Source organism: Cryptomeria japonica, chromosome 5 (assembly GCF_030272615.1).
Source record: "Cryptomeria japonica chromosome 5, Sugi_1.0, whole genome shotgun sequence".
NCBI classification, from domain to species: domain Eukaryota; kingdom Viridiplantae; phylum Streptophyta; class Pinopsida; order Cupressales; family Cupressaceae; genus Cryptomeria; species Cryptomeria japonica.
Genome location: NC_081409.1, coordinates 305,623,350 through 305,643,365, shown reverse-complemented (window position 1 = coordinate 305,643,365; position 20,016 = coordinate 305,623,350). Strand labels below are relative to the sequence as shown.

Below are 20,016 nucleotides of genomic sequence, written 5' to 3'. Positions count from 1 at the left end.
AGGTAGAGAAGACTGTAATTTGCATGAGTGCTCTCAAATGACACTACTCGAATCAGAAGGCAAACAAAGGCAAACAACTGAACTCGAAGATATAGATGGCATGAAACACCAAAGCCTGAAGAGTTGATCAATCGAACCAAGGAAGCGTTAGAACCAATAGGACAAACCTCCCCATAATGTTGAAAAGGGAGAGGGACAGATACACTGAAAATAACGGCCAACAAGAGCTGCATGACGAAGAATCGGGAACATCGAAGGTGCAGAGAAAGTACATAGTGTCATGGAAGGAACACTCACTTGACACACATCATGAGACTAATGTCGTGGAAGGAACACTCACATGACAAAGGTAGATGGCAAACAAAGACAAACATTAACCCCCCCATGACACTTTATAAATAGTTCATGTACAATAAGGCACAAGATGTGCAAGATCCCAAGTATACAATGCATGGTGGCACTTTATCTTAGTGCGTTTGCATAAATAAAAAATCTACAATGATCAGAAAAGACAGAAGATTGGAAATAGAAAGAACAACCAAAGACGAGACATCCTACTTAAAGAAAGAGATCCCAGGACTTGAAACATCCAAGATATTCACCAGAGTGCTAAAAAACAAAACACTGAATAAAATATACTTGGAGCAGAATTTGGAAAAAAAAACTCATATGAATGGAAAGAACACAAAACAAACTTTCCAATGATATAAAGTTTTCGAAAAACGGAGTTCGGATGCTCAAGTTATGTCTCTCAGAGTGCAAAAAGGAACTTCTGGCTTTGACAGCAAAACACGCCATCAAAAAAGCAAAATCAAAAGTTCAAACCTCAAGATCTGGGTAGAGCTCGGAAATAGCTTTTCGATGCCTATTCGTTTTCGAAAAATCAACTCCGTTTGCCCAAGTTATGGCAAAAAAACCATAAGCTTGTTAAAAACCCTTAAAAAAAAACTCACACCCTTGTTGGTGGCAGGGAGGTGGCGGCAGGGTGGAGTCTGAGCGACAGGTGGGGTTTGGGCGATGGAGTGGGTGGCGGGGCCGGGTGGCTCCCGACAAATGGGGTCCGGGTGACCACGGCGGTAGGCGGCTCATTGGGGGCGGTGGCGGTGGCGGTCAGGACAGCCACGGTAACCGCTGGTGGTGTTAAGACTGCTGGCGGCTCTTGAAGGGCTGGCCCCAGCGGTGAACAAACCGCCGGTGGTCAGCGGGGGCGGAACGGCCTAGGCAAGCCGTAAAACTGCCTACAAAAAAAAAAATTAATTATTTTCGCTCGTCTCGAATTGCGTGCTCGAGGTCGTACAGCCTGGGGCCTAAATTTTTTTTGCCTTCGGAACACCTGACTCCAAAATAAGTCAAATTTTATATCAAAATTCGTGGAAACAGCCTCCTGAATCCAACCGTGAGGTCCTTTTGGCACCAAAATGTACCAAAAAATCAACTACCCCAAGAAATGAAAAAAAACAACTGCACAAACCCCCGAAAACATAGATCTGAATAACAACGCTCAAAATCTCTCATGAAGAGAACATGGGCATGCAGATCCGGAGCTTTGATACCATATTGTAGTTGAGGAAAAATCAACTCTACAGCTCCCAAAGATCACTTGGATGCAAACTTGTCACATAAGGAGAGAAGCAAAAAAGCTATGGAGGCTAGAATTCAGAGATCCAGAAAAGAGGAGTCATATTGATTGTGCAACAAGAATGCAATTCAATAATTACAGTTGTTATGAAAAAATACAAAAGAGAGGATCCTTATAAAAGGATACTCGAAACACTAAAGGAGAAAACCCTAAAGAATTATAAGATTCCTAAGTTTAGCTTAAGCATAGAGTATAATAGACTAATAATTAAATAAATAATTATTAGCTAACAAAATATTACTCTAACAATATCATTTTATGATAAGATTGAATATTTGAATCTAGTCATACACGTTCTTCAACATCAATCTTTGTAGATCTATGCATTCATCCTTCAACTTTGCTTCTATGCACGAATGCCAGCAAGTAGTAACATTATTAAAATATAAGTTCTAGGATTCTCACAATGCTATTTAAATAACAAGTTGTTATTAGTAGTGTAAGTGTTTTCATGTGTTTGCTACTTTCTTTCATTTTTCATTTGGAGTGAATGTCATTTTTTAATAAGTTTTCTAAATATAAGTGTTTTTTTCTAACTGTTATAACTTTAAGTTCAAAATTTTATGTATATCAAGGGTTTGATATTGTGCATGGCTTGTTGCAGCGTAATAATGAGGTACAGAAGCCCAAATTACAGTCCTTCACCTAGGAGAGGACGTTATAGAACTCCTAGTTACAGCCCTTCACCCAGGAGGCGGCATTATAGAAGCCCATCTTACAGCCCTTCACCTTATAGGGGGCATTATAGAAGCCCAAGTTACAGCCCATCACCCAAGAGGAGGCGTGGAAGAAGTCCAAGCTACAGCCTTTCACCAAGGAACAGACATTACCGAAGCTCAAGTTATAGCTCTTCTCCAAGAAGAGCAGGTTACTATAGAAGGCGATCAATTTCCAGCCCAAGAAAATCTACTACAAGCCTCTTGGTCAGGAATCTTCATCCATATTTAAGGTATGCTCCGTTTAATTATCACTTAATAAAGTGCCTGTAATACCATGATGCTTCCCTAGACTTACTTGCTCGCAGCTGATTTTTGGTTTCAGTTCTTTTAAAGGAGTTATTATCCTATTTCTTCAGAGTAAAATACTAAATTTATATTAATTATTGACTAGTTACTATTGAATTCTTAGCCGTCTTTTTGAACAAAAGGAAATTTTGTGTTAGTACTTTCTCTATCTTAACTTTATAGAATTTTGAGAAAATTATCAAACGAACAACTTCTTCATTTTTAAAATATTATCTTTTTTGTTTGTGTTGATTGTTGTACACATTTCAGGATGTATCCATACCATGTAGCTAATAGAATAATTTTAGTGTAAACCATTAGTTTGTATCTGTACCATGTATCTCATAAATTAAATTTAGTGTAAGTTCAGAGGCATTTTGTGGCTGGAATTTCAGTTATTTCATTGGTAGTTTTTTTGCATCATTTAGCTAATAAAATAAATAGCGTATATCAGATGGATTCTTAGTGGCTGGAATTTTGATATTTTTCTGGCAGTTATTTTCTACTGCTTCTTATAGTTAGTTGCATATTTTTATTGTTGAAGATTCGCAAGTCTTGTGTTAAACTTCTTATAAGCCAAAGAAGCTGGGCGAAGCCCTATGTTTAGTGGTAGTTTGTTATTTTGATGAACTAAACTACTAACTCAACTACTCATTGTTTTGAGTGCACACTATTAGACACCTTGACATTTTCCCAAGTAAATGATATGCTCGACTTATTATAAGCAAGAGACAGTTTGTGACTGATCTTTTCAAAGAACTTCATTAATTAGATTCTCTAAGTGCCATGTTTTGCGGGTAAAGAGTTGGCTTTCTAGGTTGCTCATGCAATCTTATCCGGGAGCATGTGTAATTAGACATGGGATATCCGGACATTATATGAAGAACAAATATCTAATGTAGGTTATATACAAGTCTGAAAGTTCTTTTCCTTCGTATTTATATTGTGGTGTTCATGTTGTGTTGATTTGCTGCATATCAAAATTGAATAATTTTTATTTTTAGTTTCAGACAGTTAATGCTTATCATGATGGCATAATACTAGTCTTGACTTTTGTGGGAGGACATTGATTATAAGACTTGTAATGTTAGAGGCATTCAAACTAGACAATGAACATTCAGAGGATAGACGGTTGCAGTGAAGCACTAACAATTGTACAATGGGGGCAAATTGGTTTCCGTTTAATGCTTAATAAGAGGGAATTTGGGAAGTGTTAGGGCCATTCTTTCGGTTGAAATGAACAATTTGTGCAACACCATTCTGACAATAACAAGAGCCTGCCACTGTAAGATCTCATGACCCAAAGGGCCCCACCAATGAAAACATAGCTAGCATAGACTGCATATGTGCAATGAATTGGGACTTGCCACTATGTTGACATACCAGCACCAACCAATCGTGTAGCAATAGGCCTGACAACATTCTAATTGTTTCACGATAGTGCATGGGCCATAGGATGCTCAAGCATAGCTTTCATTATGTGGTTAGTACAATCCCTAGAGATTTTGAGTCTAACACCTTTTGTAGAGTGTGTGAGTTTCACATGTTGCTTATTGTTATTTATCGGCTCAAAACAAAAGTGAGATGGCTCATTATAATTGGCATGGGTTGCTTGTGACAAATAGCATGATGCTATTTTGACTACATCATGGAATTCTATATGATTTGTTCAAGCCATTGGGTCAAATCCAAATTGATAGTTACTTCTAGATATGAACATAGGAACACTAAAAGCCCTTGTGGTTTGTGGAAAACTTTTATGTGGCAAGTTGATGCTCTCATTGTTGACATGCATGCGATTGATGAAATAAGTTATGGGCACAGTGATTCCGAGGGCCATTTAGGAGTTGTGTAAACTATGGGATTGAGTTAAAGATCGGATGGTTAGCACACTTCAAAGTTGATAATATGCACTATCAATGCATGAAGATGTGTGGGCCATTGGATTAAAAGGGAATTGATGTTCAGAATTCCCATTGCGTACATAAAACCCCATGCACATAAAATTACTAAAAAGGAACTCGAAAACATGGGATATCAAGCACAAGGCCATGGGACTTGACATGATGCTGAAATCAAGGACGTAGGGGTGAGATTAGATGCAAGAAGGGTTGGAGGCCTGATCAAGATTTTCAATGAGTAAAGTTTATTTGAAGTATCCAAGGTCATTAACAATTCTGAAAACTAGTTCCTTGGCGTCAGGATTAAAGAAAATTGACATCAAGTCCGTAAGGGGAAGACTAGTTATGAGATATAATTGATAGAGGTATATTAAATGTCCATAATAGCATTATTTACTAGGGACATTACAACACGATATCACCATACCAGATAGCAATTATCATTGGCTTTGCCAATAACTATAAAAGCTTAAACATTCAAAATACATGATGGATAACGCGTATTCACCAAGTAGAGTTACTGCCTTGTCATAGCCTTAGTTAATATTGAACGACCCATTTAGGACAGGTTGTGTTAATTTGTCATGTCCCCACCATTATTATATATGTATCCTAAATAAAGCAATTATTATTATTAATTAATATGAAAATTACCATCAAATGATTATTTGAAATTTATTTATTTATTAAATATTATTATTTAATTAATATTTATTAAATTTTTTTACTAATAATGTTCTTGAAATATTCAAATAAAAAATAAATTAATATCATATTGTAAACATAATTTATATAGTATAAATTATAAAACATGCGATTAACCTACTCTCATCATCTCTGGATATGAAGGATTGAATATTGCATTAACCCATGTATCAATTAACAAACAACGATATGGATATATTACCGATGCATCCAAAGGATTGACTAAGTATCAAAGACTACCAATTGATCATCACTGCATGCTATCGATCTATCATATTACCAATACACAATCGACTAGATTAATAAATATCGGCGATCATGTTAACATCGATAAAGATAATAATGACTCAGCAAATAAACACAAACTATCGTGGTACTGAAGTATCAAATTAGCAGCTGGGTTGTAGAATAGTCGGCAATTAAGGAAAGGGGTCTTTAGGCAGAGATTAAGTCTTAAAATTAAACTGATTTGAGGTGCACTAAGGATGCTAATCAATAAGAATTAGCTAATACCAAGAATCGGTATTATCCATTAGGGACAACGCAAGACATGACTCTTCAATAAGGCGATTCTTCAAAAGGCGTGACCAAGATACGAAAAGGATAATATCAGCAATTACATACAACTAAAAATATAAAATATATAAATATTTAAGGAGAAGAGAGGGACATTTATCTGACAACATCTATCAAATCAGATCAGAACAGAACTGTTATTAAGTTACAGGCAGTAATATCCTTGTTTCGGGTGGTATGCATAGGGGATGTGTTTAATAGGTAAGCTTCATATATATTGCCCGATAATGTTTGTATATAGAATTTAATAACAATATTAAGAAAGACTGCAATATTGTATAACAGTAATTCTTAATTCCACAACAGTGGCAGACCAGATCTGCTATGCGTCAGATCTGTCTGCCCTTTTACCAGCACCTAAATAAAGTAATAACTAATGTTTAAAGCAGTGGTAGTATCAATAAAGTATCTAAAAGGTAATTAACAAATACATTCATAATTGGTTATATTATTTAATTTATTTATTTATGTGTATATATATATAGAGTAATGTTGTAATATTAATAAAGTATATATATATATATATATTGTCTTAATTAGACAAATAACGATATTAGATTGTAAATCAGAAAGAGCTCATAAGAATTATGGATGTATGATAGATGAACAATTTATTTATTAATAGTTAATTGATTGAGCAATGATATATCACTGATTGGATTCATGTTAAGGGGAAATGTCTCCTAATATATTTAGTTTGAGTCATAAGTATTTTGAAATAGATTGATTATGGTTAAAACTTGTCTAAACCTAAGAGGGGACATTACAAAGCTCCTAAACACATCAGCCCGGAAGCATTCGAGAAAAGCATATAAAACGCACTTGGAATAACACATTGAATACATATCAATTATGATGCGAAACATATTCAAGACATAAAGCATACGTTAGGAAGGTGTGTGTGACATAGTTAAACATGGAGCAAACACATAGTTATTCATACAATACAAGTATGCATGTATAAAACATACAATGGAGCAAACACAACACACACATAAATATCCACAAATTATGAAGTGTATAACTATATACATTTAAGAGAAACATACATCAGGTACGTGAATACCCTTAAAGCATGAAGCGAATCACTTAAATACATATCAGTCATGTAGCACAAAACCATGAGTATATAAAGTATGAAATAGCACACGTGAAAACATGGAGTAATATACATAAGGCATGGAGCATAGTTGCAGCATTCATGCAAGATACAAAGTAATATAATATACTGAGGCACAAAGTACGCACAGAAGACAAGTAAGGCCTTAAGCAATACACGAATATATGTAGGGTACAAAGCACATATAAGAAAGGCACTCATGGAGTGGACACGCTGAAGACACATCAGTCATGAAGAAACACATAAAGACACAAGACATCCTTGCTGAAAAACATATTAGACATGAAGCAATCACATGAATACACCTAGTATATATACAAGGAATACATGAAGCATACATTAGGAAGGTGTATGATGTGATTAGGTTGAAAACATGACAGCATTAAGCAATCCTATAAGCATTTATACAAAACATACATATAATGGAGCAATCAGGTTGAAGACACATAGTAGACACAGAATCATAAATCATTTACATATGCAACAATTATTTCTTACAAGATCATAAGGTAATTCATTCTATTATAAGAATTTGAAACAAGAATACAATCAGGTTTGCTTAACCGTCCCATATTGAGCGCAAAAACGGTCACATGCCCTTTTGGCCCCCTATGGTGTGGGTCTTATCCCATAGCTCATACCTTGTTCCATAATCATAGTTTTCTTATGTCAGAGAGTGAGTGGATGTTTGTGGTGGCTGAATTCGGCCAAACCCAAGCCCAGGAGCAGTCACGTGCCCTCCTGGCCTCCTGCTTCATTAACATTCAGTAGGTGACTTACTTGGGTGGGCAGTGTCTCCCCACTACAGATCCCTTTTACTACCCTGGATAATATTAAGTACAGACTAATAAGTTTATATATATGTTACTGGTTATCGATATCAAATATGTATTTTGAAATGTGGTTTCCAGAAACATGATACAGTTAGATTTCTTAATCAGTTCTTCACCTTTCCTAGAGAGACGGCGGATGGTAAGGGTGGTTCATCATGGCCAAACCCAAACCCAGGAGCAGTCACTTGCCCTCCTGGCCTACTGGTTCATCCTCACACAGTAGGTGGTATATTTGGGTGGGCAATCGACCCCCCTACAGATCCCCTCTCCCTGGAAAGGCAATTATATCAGTTCATATTAGTCCAGTTCCTTGTTTCAATGGTTTATTCAATTTATTTTACAAGAATTCTGTATTAATTAGGTCTTCGAATTTATTTATTCTTGAGGAAAATCCTCAACAGTCTGAAACAACTTAATTTGGAACAAAGAATAAGACTGTAACTTAAGTTTATAAAATTCCTCCACTAATCAAAAGAAACCAGAAACTTCCTATATATATCATATCGTAGGAGAATGCTATTATGGAATACACTCAACGAAGGTGCAGTTCATACTTCCAATATATTTTATATGAATTCGACTAGGAACAGGTTATAACAATATCGCAACACATATATTGGAACTGTTACAGTTACGGTAAAGATATAATAATAAGTTTGGCATTTAAACAATTAAAGGCAAATAAGTTTCTAAGTTACATATTCATATATCCTTGCTACCTATAAATGCCAAATGGCAAATGTTAAATTTGAGCAGATCCAGAATTGGATCTAAGAAATAAACAATACTATATTCCATATTAGTAATAAATTTTAATAAATATTAATTAAATAAATAAATTTCAAATAATCATTTGATGGAAATTTTCATATTAATTAATAATAATAATTGTTTTATTTAGGGTATATATATAATAATGAAGGGGACATGACATAATTAAACAACACAAAATCACAATACAAATCTTCAAATGCTCTTTAAGCAACTGAACAAGATTATGTAATACAAGAATGAATTAAGGACTAATTGAAAATTAAATTACAATAACACTACACATAAACACACACCACATTGATACAAACAACTCATTTTAACTTAAGAACATATAATAGATTTGACATACTTAGAAATAACACTACACATAAACACACACCGCATTGATACAAACAACTCATTTTAACTTAAGAACTTATGATAGATTAGGCATATTTAGATATTTAATTCAAAGCATTCAAGCACTGCAACCTCTAATTAAGCTAGAGGACATTTCATAACTCCTTAATTTTGGGCTTGTTGCCTTTATACTTATACAAGAATTTGATGATCATGCACAATCTTCTATTGGACTAAAGTCTTCTATGGCATGATCTTGAATACTCTTGGTCTTAAGCTTGCATGCTAATGATTTTTGCACCAAGCTGAAGCCAGTTAATCCAAATGCTTTTGTGTTCACAATGCTAACAATGTAGCAGCAACTAATTTTATGGCAATCACAACAAGTATTTTAGTCTTAATATCTTTAAGGAACATGCTATCAAAAACAAAGCCAGTAATATAAACAAGTAAAATTTTAATATCCATTAGAGGTAATCATTTGGGTGTTAATTATGTGGCTTCTAGGTTCAAATCATGTAATTGGCTTGTTGTTTCCCTCTGCCACCCTCATAGCAGGGTGATGAACTTTGTAGGGTTATTGGCAAACATGCTCAACCATTCAATCATCTTATTGATTTTGACCAGAATTTGTCTTCAACCATTTGATGTTCCGAAGGTCAATCCTGGCTAATTACTCAGTCAGCCAATGCACTTAAAATCTTCTAACATGCTAGCCATAACATTCCACAAGATTTGACATCTTGGCTTGACTTATACTTTAATTATCGGGAGTGGTACAACTACTTAAATGGTTTTGACCACAATTGTATGAGGGAAAAGTCTATACAACAAGGCAGCATTATATAGCTCCAATTGGCATAGCCATCTTTTGTACCACATAATTATCATCGTTTGGCCTTGGAAATTAATTAAGATGACTATTATTTGCAATAGGACTGACGTATAACTTTGTGCTCCATTAATGGTGGCTATACAACATACCAAGACCTAGTTCTTTCATTGTCACCTATGACCTTATTGGTAATTATATAGAGAATAGTGTGACTAATTTGAAATTTCATGACACATAAGTTTACAAAATTAGGACTTGATAATTGCGATTTTTTGATATGGAGCACTACCTTACACGTATTTAATAGGGCCTTCTCGAGCATGCACAATTTCTCTGCCCTAACATCCCCTTACCCAATGTTTAGGGATCAACGACCTTTACTTTAAAGTCTATATTGACACATAACTAATTTGTGAGTCCTCTTTTTCCTTGGATTTCATGGTCAGTTAGTGTTTGATTAACTCCAAATCTCACCTAAGATCTCCACATGTTTCTAAAATCTTTTCATTCCGTGCATTTGATTGGTCCATCCTTAGACCATTCTACAGTGCTAGCGATTTAATCTTTGTTACGATGTTTCTCTAATTAGCAACATATTTGTCTATTTCTTCACCAATCAGTATTTTGTTTTTTTGTTGTTCAAGACATTTTTTCATGAATCTTGGATTTTTCTGACTTAGTTGTTTTGGATTCATTTACTTTGATCCTTGACCATATTGGTTGCATTTAGCAATACACACTCTCTTGTTGTCAGAATTATTTGCTATTTGGCCTCTATGTGCTTTTCAATTGATATTTGGCCTTCAGTATTTCTGCTGCCATCTTCCCTATTTGCTGTCACCAAATCTCCCATGAAGCTAATTACCCTCCCCACTGCCACCCACTCCTTGCTTGTTTTGTTTGGTTGATGTCAATATCATTTGTACACTTTGAATGATTTTATCAAGGTACCTTGTGTAACAAATTAAATAGTCCAAGATATCATGTTTGTATAAATTATACAAAATAATTTGGGAGGTTTGCATGGTCTTTTTTTAACATCATATTAGACTTCCTAATGTTAGGCTAACATAATTTTGCACAAATGTTGGTCACAAATCCTTTTTTAAAATACGTTATAATCTGTCCACCTTTAACAAGGTTAGAACATTTCATTCAGGTCCAACACACTACAAATTCAACTGAAGACTATATATCCTTAAAATGTTCATGAAACACTAAGTCATGTACATTACCCTGCATGGTAATCTATATCAACGTTTATTAGGGTATTAGTTATCAAGTAATTGTCACTAATAATATATACAGGTCAAAGCTTTATAGTTAGGGATTTAAATTTGCGCCACACTCTACAATGTGTGTCGAAACTAACTCCTTGGATAAAGTCTTGGGGTTTTTTTAGATATATTTATTATTTATGATATAAAAACTTTTTTTTTTTTAATGAGTGGTTTATGTTTTTGGTACTTTAAAGTATCTTTAATATTTGTCCTTTGGAAACAAATTCATAATCAGTTTGGATTGTGGAAATTGAAGCAATAATTTTATTTCCATAAAAGTGAACATTTGGGAGAGGATGATTCTTAGTAATAGTTTTCATTTTCTATATGCTCACCATTTTGGTAGTCCATTGCAAGAGGGTGTAATTGGATTTGTACTCCAGATTATTTAAATTGCATGATGAATTGTTTGGTTATTTTTTGAGTGCTCTTGCAAATGTAGTCTTTTGCTATCTTGTATTATTATTAATTGCCTTTTAAGTTCTTTGCTATCTTGTATTATTATTAATTGCCTTTTAAGTTTTATACCTTTATCACGGAATTCACATCTATTGTTTTAATTTCCTTGGGTGGAAGAAATGTGTTAAATGTCATGTTTATGATATTTCATGTTAGAAATGGGATTTCACCTATCTATTACCCTCTTCAATCCTTGGGCAAATTTTCCAAATGTGACCCTAATCTAGGCAATCTGGCTCTAGAGATGATTTTCGCATCAACTGAAATTCTTTGACAAATCTGGAGACTTCCAGAGGTAGGTTATTGTTTTTCTTTACAATATTTTTTGATTTTACGAAAACAGTGAATAACACAAGACCTAGACTTGATTTACCACATGTGACACCAGACATTACATCAACTACAGGGTGCCCTGGCCTAAGGCCCAAATGTTGCAAATGATTTAGAATGTGCAAAAAGAACAAAAAAATTCCAAAAAAGTGCTCATATTTAGGGTTATAAATCTGGCAAAATCTTTAATGCAATTGGCAGTTTTTGCATTCTGCACCTTTGCTTCTATACCATACTCAAAGTATGCATTCTCTAAATTTGCTGCAACCACCTTAACTGAGATGTCTTGATTTTGTAGTATTGTACTCACACATTCATTTCATTGCAGACTATGTAGCATACTCAATTGAGTCTTGTGCAATATAGCAGGTTCCTTTGGATTAATTTCTTTGCAGAACAGGGGAGAAAGATCCAAAAGTGATGCATGGTGTTTGCGTGGACTTAACTTCATCGATTTCTAATGCCAACAAAGATTTGAGAGTAGCCATACCCTAAAGTGTCAATGCTTCTGCTCCTCAATCAGCAACACAACTTTGAAATCACATTTACCCCTCAATTATTCAACATTGACCAAATGATTGGGATCCTATTAGATTGAATGATTGCTTCAAGCTGCTTATAATTCAGTGCTTTCTTGGTTGATCTTGCAAGTGGAATACTTACTTTTGTCAAGCCTTATTCTGCAGCATTTTACTTAAAATCCTAGAATTTGCCTTGTCGCCTAAAGCTTTTGAAGTTTAGTCAGTGGTCAGCGGTGTCAATACAATCTCATATGATGATTTTAACTGCAGAGATGTATGTGCCATTAACATTATGGTTAGTAAAATTTGGTGGAAAGTCTATTAGAACTTGATCTGCAGATAAGAATTTCACAGCACTCCAGGGATGGGTGCAGAATGTTAATTTTAACACTTTCAGATTAATGTAAACTCAGAAAATCAGAATTGAATTACTAACTAAATTGATTAAATGAATAGTTTATAGTTTTCTAGATTTAAGCATAACCAAGAAAAGAACAAAATAAATACAAGACACAATTACCCTGAGAAAACCTCCTAGGAGGAAAAACCCAGCCAGAAAAGATCCTCAGATCTGATTATGGATTAGATTCATATGATGATTACACACTTATCTGGAGTACAGATGTTGCTGTCACAAGAAGGATGGCAAGATTTGAGGTTGCAGTCCACAAGATTATCTCACTGACACAGAGATGATGATTGCTGCCACTTGAATGATATTTGCTGCACCTTGAACTGGTTTGCAGTCCTTCAATGGGGTTTGCTGAGCCTTCAAGGGAGTTCCCTGTGCACCTACAAGGGTTTGCTGACTTCTAATAGTGATCTGCTGTCTTCTAACTATAATTCGCTGAATTCAGAGATGCTTGCTGATGTATATAAGTAATCTCTACTTCAACCTTCATTGAGCAGATGTCTATATATATCGCATGGCAAGTTATAGTGTGATTTAATGAAATGAATTTGATATTTATTTATATGAGGAGCAAGCTGATTAGTTAGGTCGGCCTTACTTTTAAATTTAACCTTTTATTTATTAATTTCCCCTTTTATCGAAATGCCTTAACAAAATAGGGTAGGTCCTATTTGTGGGTGCACTTTAGAATGTGGCGTGTGGTTTAGAGTGTGCCGTGAGAGAGGGCCCAGCCCTACACGCTAAAGGAGGGACCAGACCCTTAGGCGGATTCCAGTGTTGCCTAAGGCAATTGGAATCCGTCATCCCTAATTACAAACAACAGATAATGTCCCTGCCTCCTTTCCCAAGTATTCTCTTTTGAGGATCTGGGATGTTCTTCCCAATTGTCCCCCACTTTGGGTTGTCAGACTACTGTCCCAATGTCCCCATGACTTCCCTGTAATTTCAGTATATCCCTTGCAGCCATCACTTTTATGTCTGAAAAAGAAACTTTTGATGTCATGGTTGAGTACCTGGTAACAATATCTGCAGCAGGCAACAATGGACTGCTGAGTTGGAGAATTAAGATGATAAGTGTGTCAAGGTCAATGAAAGTCTGGCTATAATTTTGAAGCCAAAATTAACTTTAGTAGTACATTTATTGTTTGTTCTAGTGTGCGCTGTTATAATTCTGGAAAACTATAAAAAGCTAAAAGATCTTCATGCTGATACTTGAATTGCCACTAAAATGAGGTTTGTCAGGTTGAGAAGTACTTGGAAAGATTGTTGATGACATAGTGGTGTTTCAACTCTGCCAGTCTGTCTAATTCAAATTAACTGACAAACACTATGAGAGAAGAATTCCAAATGTTCTCAGCAATGGTGTGAGAATTTGTAAGCTAACAGAGTGCAGATGATATAATCCACATTTTTTTTGCTTTGGGTTCAAGAAATATTGCTTGGAGTTTGGAATGGGACTCCAGCTATCGATCAATTTTGTAGCAGCTGACATATTATCTGCTATTACAACGTTCCATGGTTATGTTTTGCTCCAGAAATCAATATGGACTGTAATTTATTGGATATATTCAATTTAATATTATTTTATTATCTGTCCTGTTCTCCCGTATACTGAAATAGGGATTTTTTCGCTGTCTCTGAAACCCCATCCCTCTGTCCCCAAAACTTGGAGAATCACCGATATTTACAGCATGATAACAGAAAGTATGTAGAAGTGCAATATATATAATTTAGATGTGCTGTCACCTAATTATGTTAGGATTATTGTATCTTGTGAGAACTTCTTGTGCTGTGATCACATATACTATGTGCATCTTAGTCTATGCAAGTTAGGATCATGGTATCTTCTATGCACTCAAGCAACATGTTTTAATAAAAATGTCTCAATAGTTAAACTGATGTCTATTATGCAACTTGGAATCGCTCTAATTGCTCTAACTGTTTAACATGATTGCCTCTCATGCAGGGTGGATGATCTCCGTGGACCTTTTAGAGAGTTTGGGCCTATTAAGGATATATATCTTCCCAGAGACTACTATACAGGGTAAGTTAATTTTTGGTGCCTTTGTTTTATTGTATTTTCTTGTATAGTTAGAGGAAGACAGAAACCAGAGCAACATAGAAGCTTGGAAGCATACTTACAGTTTAGTGAAAATTCAAGACCAAATTCTCCTTTGATTTGCTACAGTTATAATTCCGTACTATAGATTCCAGGAGTGGTCAAATCAGTACTAATCTTGAACCCTTTGGAGCTGTGGTTTGGTTTGGTCTGCACCTGTTTGCTACCCTGATTTGCTTCAAATTTGTTCAGTTCAGTACTAACTTTACTAAAAAGTAGTCTAACCAGAAGCATGGACTGGAAAACGCTAAATCTGATCTTGATTCTACATGTAATGTCTACCGTCTCTCACGAGAGAAATTCAAGACCATCAAAAACCTTCAAAGTTAATTTAAGAAATTTAATTTGTCAGCACTTCAAGGCCTCCAAATCTGCCCAAATTTATTAAAGGTTAGCGCCTGTGATTTTTATGGTTTTATTCTACTAACCATTTTTTCCTCAACTTTAACTCCCCTCTTCCCTTGACATGTCTGTTATTCGATAACTTTAAAGTTCTGATGTTTTCCTTTTCAACTTATCCAAAACAAAATCAAAACATTTTAAATTAGTTTCTTTGTGCCAAAAAATTATATAGAAGAAGTTAAATTTGTATTTTTTGGGTGTTAGAACTCCTTTTGGAATCCACAAGGGATTGTTTTTACATTTAGCTGGTATGTTGACATTGGATGTACAGTCCCCATCATAGTAAGTCTGTTATTAATACTATCAGTGTTAGTTTGGCAATAATACCATTTAGCATTATGAATTTTTTTATTGAATTTTTATTGCAAAACTATAATTTTGAAATGACAGTTTCTGACTCGTAGTTAACTAAAATATATTTATAGATCATGCTTTCTATGATTCGGTGTTACCAATGGTAAACTATGTCGATAGTTTGTTTATTAATATAGCATACTATGTTACTATAATGTGAGATTCGTTAAATATTATGCGAATCTGAAATAATAATTAGATATTTATGATTTGAACCAATTTTCTCCTAAAATCTTAGGATCTCTTAGATTTTTCACCTTTCCGATTGCACTGAAGATTTCAAGCTAGTGAACCATGCTGCACAGGATGAGAGGACAAATGTACTCAATTTGTGAATCATACAACTGTAACTTATTTGTCATATTAAATTTCTTAAAGTATAGAATGTGTCTTCAAACGCTACTGGTATTGCAAATTTGCTGCTATGTACAACTTGCAATTTGCTGGTTTCGAATTTGAATTTCTTAATATTTTTATTGTCAATTGAACTAGTGATAGGTGAGTTTGTGCTTACCTATTTGCTGGATGATGAAAACGCCTCGTGAATTAATTTACGTGGCTGTCTAACACTCGACTTCTTCAAGTCTGTAGCGAAGACTTCTCTCATATTTTTTTTCAAGAGAAGATTGATGAATGGAGATTATACTGGTGGGTCAGAAGAGAAGAAAAAGTGAAGAAAAAGTTGAAGTCTGAATCATGTAACTGATCTGGTGATATGGTGTTCAATAATGATTGTAGACATTGCTATCATTTTCAGCATGGATGTAGGCATTGCTATCATTTTTCAGCATGTATGCTCATATGACATATGATAAATCAATTCACTTTTTTTTGATTTTGTGTTTGTTTTCTGCTCTGTAGAGAACCCCGTGGGTTTGGCTTTGTGCAGTTCTTTAATCCTGCGCATGCAGCTGATGCAAAATATTACATGGATAGACAAATAGTTCAGGGTCGAGAAATAGCTGTTGTCTTTGCGGAAGAGAGTAGGAAGACACCATATGAAATGCGGAGTAGGCAGAGGTAAGAACAAACTATGTACCTTATTCAATATGTTACATCATTTTGGTTACTCCGATGCCAGATACCATTATTCTATGTGGTATTTATTATTCAGGGTTGAATTTTCTGGTTTATGGAATTATAATTCTTCTGCATTTGTAAATGCAGAAGTAGATATGGTAGCTATCATTCACGATCTTATGGTAAGCCTTAAAATTTTTCTTTGATAAGGATGAATCTTATAATAATTAATGATAAATCTCTCGTGCTGTCAAGATTTTTGCTAATGTTACCTTTCTTGTAGAGCGATCTATTTCCTACTCCCTCTCCCGATCGCGATCGCGTTCCTTGTCTCGTTCATGCTCTCTTTCTCCAAGGAGGCGGCATTATTCAAGGCAAGGTTTAGATGTGGTTTCTAATAGCTTTCGTTCTGCAATGAGTTGCTCCCTCATTTTTTTACTTTTATATTTTTCTCTGTTTTTAATGAATAACTTAAATATGTATGGCTCTTTCAATTTTTGTTTCAATTGTCTTGCAGGTCAGTTTCTCTATATGATGATAGGCAACGAGAGGGCTCCTATTCTTACTTGTCTGGTTCTAGGTCCTCGAGTCAAAGAATTTCATTATCCAGAAGCAGGTCTCCTCCTCCTGAAAAATATTCACATAGTAGGCAGAAAGAACCATCCATATCATTTAGCCGCTCCAGGTCTTATTCTCAGTCATCAAATAGGAATGGAAGATATGAATACGTGGAATCGAAACATAAGGAGCAATTAAGGTATACATGTTTCTTTATAATAAGTTTTTATCACTGCTTTGCTGCTTAGAATGTGTAATTTTTTCGATCTTAGCTTTAATTGTTTCTCCTATGTATGATCGATTCGTTTGCAGATCAACTTCTCCAAGGTCAAGCAAATATCTGAAGTAGAAATCGTTGGGCTGTTGCCAATACCTGGTACAGTTGCTATTTGTTTGCCTTCCATATTCTTTCCTGTTTTTTGTTGGGCATTGGCGTCTCTTCTATAAGAAAGGCAGACAAATTTAAGATTTTGTTTATCTGTAGCATATTTTTTGCAGAATGGGCTGAATAGGATGCTTGGATTTTTGATAATCTCGACTCAGTTGTACACCGTATTTGTTCAATTTAGAAATACTGTTTTTAGTGGTGTTCGTTTGGGCCTGTTGACAAATGTATGTGTGTTTTTCTGGTCAAGAAAGTTGACTGACAGATTATGGTTGATCTAACAGAACGTATGATGTGGACATTCTACCCAAAGCTATGGCTGAAAATACTTCTTGTTTATAATCACGGTGACATTTAGCAGAAACTACTAGTTCTGTAAGTAAGTGTAGACCCAGGGAAACTATGTTTTAGGTCACAGATAATTTGTTCGCCAAGCTGGTACAGCATCTTTAACAGTTGATATCGAATGTGCTCACATTGTGCAGTATTAGTGTCATGTAGTGTTGTATGAGCGTATTTTTGTGTGCATGTCTTTATGGATATGGAATGGTAAAAAGCATATTCAACCTATGGATTTGCCTTTAACTTGGGCATATTCAACTTGGAAATTTCAAATTTCCATTGAATCTATGTGAAATAGTCGTTCTTATTTTGTTTGACTTTAACTTGGGCTCTCCCAAATGTGAAGCTTTTCATTTTCTATATGGGTCAACCTACTATTAACAATAAATTGGCAAAAATACCTATTCAGTTAACTGTATAGTTGAGGATTTATGATGTGCTAGAAATGAGATTCTGGAATTTAGCCAAACATGTTTTTTTTACGTTTTAAGTAAAGCAGTTGTTTGGATTTCTTATGAGGAAGTCTACCTTTATTGTAACATGGCTTGGAAGATCCAATAGTACTAGGAAATTGTGTTGACGGCAGATATTCTATTTAATTATTGGGTTAGAAACGGGGTGTGTAATGGGGAGAGAGATCATATCCGCAACATTTGTAGCTCTTAAAGTTATTTTTATTGTAACATTTAGGTTTATTTGCATATGTAATTGAAGTTGGTCCGAACATTCTCTTGGTATTGAGGCACAAAAGATGTTTCTTCAAATAATCATATAAGGATTTTATTTTAGTGCGAACCAAGAAAAGCCTGTTTGCTTCTCGATAATAAATAAACTGTCATGCATCTTCAGAGTAAGCTTTCGTTTAGTCATAAATACATGGTCTTGTTTTCATAATAATGCACAGTTGATCTCATTTTCGTAAGAATGCATAGTTGATCTTGTTTTTCATAAAAATACAGCTAAATTTGAATGGTAATAGGCATAAACAAAACCTTTAGTTGTGCAGAAAGTGATGCTAAGCATGTGGAATAAACCATTAGTGTAAATGAGTAGCTTGACAGGGGCATAGTTGAATGTTCATTTGTCTCCTGTCATGTGGATTGTTGTGGCACTTTAGACTACCGTAGACAAATTGCAAATATTTAATAATATTCAAAAGAATACAAACTCATTAATGCTTTCAGCTGGCCGGAAGGGGTTGTATGGTTTAAATTTATGTGCTTTTTTGTTCCATTAAATTTTAAATAGATAAAAGAATGGAGGTCCTTTGGTTTAAATTCAAGGTGCTTAATTCTTTTCGAGACAAGTAAATAAAACATCTTCTCTTACATTCAAGTGCCTTGTTGCATGGCTTTAATCCATTGGATAATTGGCTTATTCGTTTTCATTTTCAACTGAGTGGTCGTGAACCAGAGATTTTTTGATTATAGAAAATTTACCGGGTATTGAATGCATATTCGTGATCTATTCGAGTCTAAATTATAGGAGACGTTGTAAAGTTGTAATATGAAGTCGTGGGGAATTTGGTACATAAATGGCATGTGAAATCGTCTCATGCCAAATTTGGATGGGTTGAAGGGACCTTATAAGGCACTGCTTATAAGGTGCAACACATGCTACAAGAATTGCAAACAGGTAGGAAGTCTGTTTGCTACAAGAATTGTAAACAAGGATTAGCCATGAGGACAATTAGGTTAAAAAGGTAGATTTAATTAGTTACATGCCCGCCCTAAAACCTTGATATTTTTATATTGAATATTGAAGCAACAACTATAAGGTAATTAGTTCGTTTTTTTAAAAAATCACTACGGTAGGGTTTCATAAATTTTCCTGCAAACTTTCCCCCTTTTTGCTTATCGGCATCATTGACAATTAATGCAAAATCTTATATAGCTTTGGATTTTTGATCTAATTTGAGCTATCACATTATCAGTCTTCTTCTGCAGAAATGTCTAAGATCAACAACCATGACACTAATATCAAGTGCACCCCTGGATACAAAATGCTCCACAAGCTTTTAGCAAGCTGTCATGAAACCTGTCGTATAAAATTATTTTGAGCCAGAGATTTCTGGATTCTCTGTAAGGTCTTGGCCATTGCACCCCATT

General features: G+C 34.9%; 1 protein-coding gene across 3 annotated transcripts; it reads left to right on the top strand.

The window, feature by feature from the left end:
- The first annotated feature begins 2,246 nt into the window (after window positions 1-2,246).
- LOC131066560 (serine/arginine-rich SC35-like splicing factor SCL33) lies at window positions 2,247-18,266 on the top strand. 3 transcript variants are annotated; one of them, XM_058001352.2, is made up of 8 exons: window positions 2,247-2,588; window positions 14,695-14,772; window positions 16,465-16,623; window positions 16,771-16,805; window positions 16,907-16,997; window positions 17,141-17,380; window positions 17,494-17,557; window positions 17,851-18,266. In XM_058001352.2, exons 1-7 carry the CDS (start codon window positions 2,251-2,253, stop codon window positions 17,528-17,530), a joined length of 978 nt encoding a protein of 325 aa, XP_057857335.2. In that variant the 5' UTR covers window positions 2,247-2,250; the 3' UTR covers window positions 17,531-17,557; window positions 17,851-18,266. The 3 variants fall into 3 exon arrangements, with proteins under 3 accessions (XP_057857335.2, XP_057857336.2, XP_057857338.2); XM_058001353.2 differs by having other exon boundaries at window positions 17,680-18,266; XM_058001355.2 differs by having other exon boundaries at window positions 17,666-18,266.
- The last annotated feature ends 1,750 nt before the right edge of the window (window positions 18,267-20,016 follow it).